Here is a 7628-nt window from a genome sequence, read left to right as displayed (position 1 = left end):
AGATTAGTCAAGTCTTGGCACTAAAAATGAATTAAAATCCTCACATTAGGATGTGTCTGTAGTGTTCTGGTCTCAGTATAGTACATAATAGATAAAGTTGTATGATCTGATGTCTCAAAAAGGTAAAATTCAGTAAAACAAGCACGATCTGATCTCTGCATAAGGAATTGAGTACATAAAAACATTATATGAAGAGATTAGTCAAATCTTGGCACTAAAAAAGAATTAAAATTCTCATATCAGGATGTGTCTGTAGTGTTCTGGTCTCAGTATAGTACATAATAGATAAAGTTGTATGATCTGATGTCTCAAAAAGGTAAAATTCAGTAAAACAAGCACGATCTGATCTCTGCATAAGGAATTGAGTACATAAAAACATTATATGAAGAGATTAGTCAAATCTTGGCACTAAAAAAGAATTAAAATTCTCATATCAGGATGTGCCTGTAGTGTTCTGGTCTCAGTATAGCGTATACTAGATAAAGATGCATGACCTGATGTCTAAACAAGGTAAAATGCAGTAAAAACAAGCATGATCTGATCTCTGCATTAGGAATTGAGTACATAAAGACATTATATGAATAGATTAATCAAGTCTTGGCACTAAAAATTAATTAAAATCTTCATTTCAGGATGTGCCTGTAGTGTTCTGGTTTCAGTACAGCATATTCTAGATAAAGATGCATGATCTTATGTCTAAACAAGGTAAAATGCAGTAAAACCAAGCATGATCTGATCTCTGCATTGGGAATTTAGTACATAAATATATTATATGAAGAGATTAGTCAAGTCCTGGCACTAAAAATGAAATAAAATCCTCACATTAAGATGTGTCTGTAGTGTTCTGGTTTCAGTACAGCATATACTAGATAAAGATGCATGATCTGATGTCTAAACAAGGTAAAATGCAGTAAAAACCAAGCATGATCTGATCTCTGCAATGAGAATTGAGTACATAAAGAGATTATATGAAGAGATTAATCAAATCTTGGCACTGAAAATTAATTAAAATCCTCATATCAGGATGTGTCTGTAGTGTTCTGGTCTCAGTATAGCATATACTAGATAAAGATGCATGATCTGATGTCTAAACAAGGTAAAATGCAGTAAAAACCAAGCATGATCTGATCTCTGCATTAGGAATTGAGAACATAAAGACATTATATGAATAGATTAATCAAGTCTTGGCACTAAACATTAAATAAAATCCCTACATCAGGATGTGTTTGTAGTGTTCTGGTCTCAGTATAGCATATACTAGATAAAGATGCATGATCTGATGGATTAATATAGCTTGCAGTGTCTATCACCCTTTTAAAAGCTGCTAACTTATCTGAATAAGAAATGTGGGCATACAAACAAAGACTTAAAGCTAACGTTAATCAAATCACATCAGGCAAATTCAATACACTGTTATTAGTAACAGAGTCCGACCCGTTAGCTGGTTAGCATCTGTACTCACCTCTGGAAACTATTCACCCTCTTCATCTCGCGAATATTTACACAAACAAACACAGGTCTGGGGTCAGCAAAAATAATCGGATGATAACAAATGAATCGGATGTTCGAGGCCTCATTCACAAAAAAACAATCCCACTTCGACACATAACGCTTCCGTATCACCACAGCTCCCTCAAAATACCCTGAATCATCCGTAAAGCTGGGTTTTGTCACATCATTCCGTCTCTCGTCCGGTCCCCCTCTCTCCTTCTCTACCTTTAACGCTCTTTCTGTGACTAGCAAAAGCCGGAGTTGTACATTTTGAGCATTTTTTTCGGCACATCTGATTGACAGGGAGTTCGACCAATGAGAGAGTGGTGTGACTGGGACGCTTGAAGCGTTCGTCCAATCACAGGCGCAAATTTTCTCGCTTTGTTTGACGCAACAATAGTAGGCGGGGCGAATGATGGTGAGAGAGTACAAGACACGATTCAAACAGGTATGACAACTCAGTGAAGTAACACTGATAAGGACAAATGAGGCTTTCTTTTGTCACTCTGTTGGAATTTAAAACGGAAACTAAGTTTAATTAACCGAAGCCTGCTTTTATAAGTACCCAAGTGACATTGCAGTGTCCTTTTACCATGGTGCCACCACGTAAATACTAGTGTATTTCATATGGTAAGTGTGTTTGGTATCAAATACCACAATTTTAATGAAGTACCTAAGACTACCATGTAAATATCGTGGTGTATGGAAATTGTAGGCATTTATTTTCATAGTATGTGGTATTACCACGTGATTCTTTGGTACTGAAAGTACTTTCCATTGGTTTTCAGTTTTACAGCATCCACATTAAAAATCTATTAATCAATAGTAAATACTTTTGTGTTTTTTTTTATTATACCACAGTGTATAAGTGTGTGTGTGTGTGTGTGTATAGTACATACACTTTATTAGGTACACCTTACTAGTTCTGGGTTGGACCCTCTTTCACCTTCAGAACTGCCTTAATCCTTCGTGGCATAGATTCAAGAAGAGACTGGAAATATTCCTCAGAGATTTTGCTCTATATTGACATGATAGCATCACACAGTTGCTGCAGATTTGTCGGCTGCACATCCATGATGCGAGTCTCCAGTTCCACCACATCCCAAAGGTGCTCTATTAGATTGAGATCTGGTGACTGTGGGGGCCATTTGAGTACAGTGAACTCCTTGTCATGTTCAAGAAACCAGTCTGAGATAATTCACGCTTAATGACATGGCACGATAAGCAGCCATTAGAAGATGGGTATGCTGTTGTCATAAAGGGATGGACAGGATCCGCGACAATATTCATAGGCTGTGGTGTTGACACGATGCTCAATTGGTGCTAATGGACCCAAAGTGGGCCAAGAAAATATCCCCCACTGTGGCGTAGCACATGGTGCGATAAGGGGGCCCCGTGCGATTCCCCCCTGATTCCCACCCACCAAATACTGCAGTATAATTTAGTTTTTACTACAGTAAACTGTAGTGTATTTTAGCACAATATACTGTCATGTCATTTTCATCCGCTTATCCGGGGCAAAGTTGCGGGGGCAGCAGTTTTAGGAGAGAACTCCAGACTTCCCTCTCCCCAGACACTTCCTCCAGCTCATCCGGGGGGATCCTAAGGCGCTCTCAGGCCAGCTGAGAGACATAGTCCCTCCAGCGTGTCCTGGGTCTTCCCCCAGGGCTTCCCATGGTAGGACATGCCTGGAACACCTCCCTAGGTAGGCATCCTGGAGGCATCAACAGATGCTCCAGCCACCTCAGCTGACTTCTCTCAATGTGTAGGAGCAGCGGTTCTACTCCAAGCTTCTCTCGGGTGACAGAGCTCCTCACCCTGTAGATTGAATGGCAAATCAAGAGCTTTGCCTCCTCCATGAACCGCCACCTTATCATGGTGGAGGGGTTTGAGTGCATGAGTGATCCTAAGAGCTATGCTGTTGGGGGGGTAATGCCCCTGGTAGGGTCTCCCAAGGCAAAAAGGTCTTAGGTGACAGGTCAGACTAAGTGAAGTTCAACAATCCCTTATGAACTTAATTACATTGAGGACCATGACATTGCCCGGTATGGTGTAGCCGGGGCCCCACTCTGGAGTCAGGTCTGGGGTTGGGGCTCGTATGCGAGCACCTGGTGGCTTTTTTTTTTTTTTTTTCCACAGAACCTGGCCGGACATGGGACCATCCTCCTGTGGGCCCACCAGCTACAGGGGTAGTCGTAAGGGGCCGGTGCATTGTGGAACGGGTGGTGGTCGAAGGTTAGGACCATGACAACTCAATTGTCGGGCACAGAAAGGTACAATATACTTAGTTGTAGAAACTTACAGTATTGGCCAGTTTGTTTATATAGTAGGGATGTAACGGTATCAGAATTTCACGGTACGATAATACCTCGGTATGAATGGTATGGTACGGTATTTATTGAATCATTTACAGGAAAAACAAAACTAATGAAAAGACTCGAAAAAAAGAGCCAAAAGTGTTTATTTACCTTAGCACTGAACATATCGATGACATACAAATTAGCCATCTATCTGAAAGCTTTGAAACAGGAACTTCAATTTTTCAATTTTAATAACAAAAAACTATTAAACCATATAAAAAAAATAAAGTTTCGATTTAGTATTGTTGAAAACTCATCACATTCAACATTTAATCACTCACTCACATAGATAGAGATGTGTTTTTTAAGGAAAATGATCATATAACTATAATCTGGTAAAATCTGGGATCTCTGGGCATGTGCCCTGCAACAGAAAAAAAAACTCTCATTTGGGACTGAGGTTTCTGTGACAGAGAGATATGATTTAGCCAAGGTTGACAGCATTAGGTAACGTTGTCCATCGTCTTTCCACCACTTGAGAGGACAAGCCATGAGTGAGATAGAGGTCTCTTTGCGGTACAAGTCAATGTCTGCATCAATCTAACAAGTGTGCTGTGTTTCTGCAGTCCCCATGACTGTTATTAGTCGTATTCCCCAACTTATATTTCACCAGAGTCTGGCAGTGCCTGCATACTGTTTTTTTCTTTGTCTGTCACCTTTTCTACTTTTTCGTATGTTTTTAGAAAGAAACCGAAATGCTTCCACACATCCGATTTAAAACCCGCTTTAGGTTCGATCATTTCCAGCTCTTTTTCTTCCCCGCTACTAGCAACACACTCCATTTCCGCATTACTGGACCTGTTGTGACAACAGACCGCAAAGGATGATGGCCACGGCTAGGCTGATGGGAATTGTAGTTCCCGCTACCTCCCGTTCGCTTCATTCGCCTAAGCAAACTTTTCTCAGAAATATAGTTTTATTGAGTCATGCGCCTACGGTAATATTGAAAAAATTACTATTGCGGTATGACGGTATTTACAATATTGTTACATCCCTATTATATAGTTGTTTAAAGTATAGTATTACCACAGTAGATTTATTAAGTACTTTAGTATGGTAAAAAACACACTATATTAGTATAAAGTACTATAGTATTCTTTCGTGTGAGCACTGTGCAGTTATGCTTCTGTTTTTCTGGTCAATTTCCCCTCAGGGATGAAGGAATATTTGTCTCGTTGGACAGTCAGCTGAACCATTACTTTTTGTACATACACACACACACACACACACACACACACACACACACACACACACACACACACACACACACACAAACAAAATGCATTTCTAACCTCGTGTCGCAACTAATGCTAAGGGCAAACTTGCTCAATATTACTGTGAAATGGTGTGTTGGGGTGAGGAGCAGCCATGGCTCAGGGATTCTGTGGCCAGAAGCAACATTACATAAACCAGAATCAACGGCATTAAATGTCACCGAACATTTATGTAAGGCTGTTAACTGAATTAAAACGTCTGTGTTTTGTTTTGATACATTTTAGCTGCTTTTCCAGGACAAAAAAAAAAAAACGTACAAATTATTGCTAAAATGTGATTGTTTGGGGAGAAATGTTCAAGTTTTTTACATTTCTGCAAGAATAAACATTACAGAGTGAAAAGTTTTATATTATGTAAATACCGAGGTGAATATAAATCATCCGGCACCATGGTTATAAATACCTGTCCACAGTAATAGGATCAATTAACAGCACTGCAGGGAGATTTACCTGTCCGTCTGACTGCAGGTCTCAGTCTCAGACTTTAAATGCTTGCCAGGTCATCATGGCTCCAACCCAGCTGGCAAAAATAGATGGTAATGTTCCCATTAAGTGGCGTTAAAACAGTTTCTAAAGGTTCCCGGGGCATTTTAAAATAACAATAATTCGATAAATGAATTAAATGTTTTAAAAGTGTTTGTATGAGAGCTTTTGGAGATGGAATTGAGGATTGGAATATATCTTTTTGAACCATTTGACAACAATACAGCATTGTTTTGGTTGTAACACCACCTCTATGCATGCAAGATGTTACACTGAGGGAGTTCACAGAATTTTTATTTCACACATACTGAAATTAAAATAAACTTCACAAGCCTGTTTAGCCCTTTTTCCTTCTTGTTTAATTTCTCTACATGTGTATACAGTATTTAGTCCACACAAACAAAAGTAATCAATATCCAAAACCAAGCAGTCATTGAATGTAAACAGTCTGTGTAAATGATATAGATGGTTGGGTGAATGTTGCGTAGATGGATTTGAGTGCGATGCAATAAGATCCACTTCCTCACATTGGGAAAACGGTAGTATGATGAGGAATTTAAGGCCGTACTCACACTAGGTACAGTTGCCTCGAACCGGGCCAAAGCACGCTTGTCCCCCCTCCCGTCTCCCCCGACGGCCCGCGCTCACACCATATCGGGCCTCGGCACGCTTACGTCATCGCTGCTGCGCTGTTCAGAAGCGCTCTCTATGGCAAGCCTTTTTAGCATTTAAATCTTTGTTCTGACTCCATAAATATATTTAGAGATATCTCTAATTATATTTTGACTAGTCATAATTATAATTCGACTAGTCAGAATAACAATTAGAGATATCTGCAATTACAATTGTACTAGTACGAAATCAGATTGGAGATATCTACAAATATATTATGACTAGTCATATTCCTCCATTGACTTCCATTGAAAAATATTTGCAGATATCTTTAAATGAGTTTTGACTAGTCACAATTGTAATTAGAGATATCTCTAACTGAGTTTTACTAGTCATAATACATTTGGAGATGTCTTTAATTCATCATATTTAGAGATATTTACAAATATATTTGAAGATATCTAATTAATTTACCAATAGTCGAATTACAGTTGTAGATATCTTGAATTGGATTTTTGACGAGTCAAAACTCAGTTAGAGATATCTGCAAATATTTTTCAATGGAAGTCAATGGAGGAATATGACTAGTCATAATATATTTGCAGATATCTCCAATCTGATTTCGTACTAGTACAATTGTAATTGCAGATATCTCTAATTGTCATTCTGACTAGTCGAATTATAATTATGACTAGTCAAAATATAATTAGAGATATCTCTAAATATATTTATGGTTAGTCAGAACAAAGGTTTAAATGCTAAAATTAGATTAAAATGCTTGCCATACGCTCTCACTCAGTAGCACAGTGGAGATTTCTCTAGTTATATCGTTTCAGTAGTTTGATATGCTGTCAAATATTTCGCCAAACAGTCCTTAGGGATGCGGGGACACGCAGTCAGATATTTCGCCGAACAGATCCGCCACTTTTGGCGCTCATAAACAATCATAAAGCTCTCGTGCTGCAGGAATGAGGAGGTCTGCTGAAGGCGCGCAGCTGGCGTGCTGTGAGCAGTTTGCGTATTTAATAAACTACGGCAGTTTGCGTTCACTGAACAGTAAGAATGATTAATAAATCCATTTCAAACAGTCCCTTAAAAGTCACGTCTCGCTTTCGGTTTCGGGCTTTGGCGCGTTTTGCACTCACACACAAGCGTACCATGCCAAACCACAAGTGTACAGGCACACCTCTTCCAACCGGGCCAGGGCCGGCCAAGTGAACCGTGCTTGAGCGCGATTCAGCGCACTCACACTTCTCAAACGATCCGGGAAACGGGCCTGGGCACGGTACGGATGGCATAGTGTGAGTAGGCCCTAAGAGTCACTGACCGTCATTCCACGTGTACAGTACACATATAGTTCATTTGCCAATGAGAAGCATAAAGAACGTTGAAACCAAAGCACCAACAA

The 7628-nt window shown here is 39.6% G+C and overlaps 1 protein-coding gene across 6 annotated transcripts in view; it reads right to left on the bottom strand.

Moving 5' to 3' along the window:
- mmd (monocyte to macrophage differentiation-associated) overlaps nucleotides 1–7628 on the bottom strand; it is a 57288-nt gene that overhangs the window by 24178 nt on the left and 25482 nt on the right. For 3 of the 6 annotated variants that reach the window (XR_012400582.1, XM_073943509.1, NM_001037419.2), the window contains 1 exon segment: nucleotides 1463–1734. Coding sequence is in view for 2 of the 3 variants with exons in the window: in XM_073943509.1 (XP_073799610.1) it covers nucleotides 1463–1488 (26 nt within the window). In the remaining variant the exon portion in view is untranslated. 6 annotated transcript variants of the gene reach the window in all.

Source organism: Danio rerio, chromosome 3 (assembly GCF_049306965.1).
Source record: "Danio rerio strain Tuebingen ecotype United States chromosome 3, GRCz12tu, whole genome shotgun sequence".
Classification (NCBI taxonomy): Eukaryota; Metazoa; Chordata; class Actinopteri; order Cypriniformes; family Danionidae; genus Danio; species Danio rerio.
This window is presented reverse-complemented; position numbering and strand designations above follow the sequence as displayed.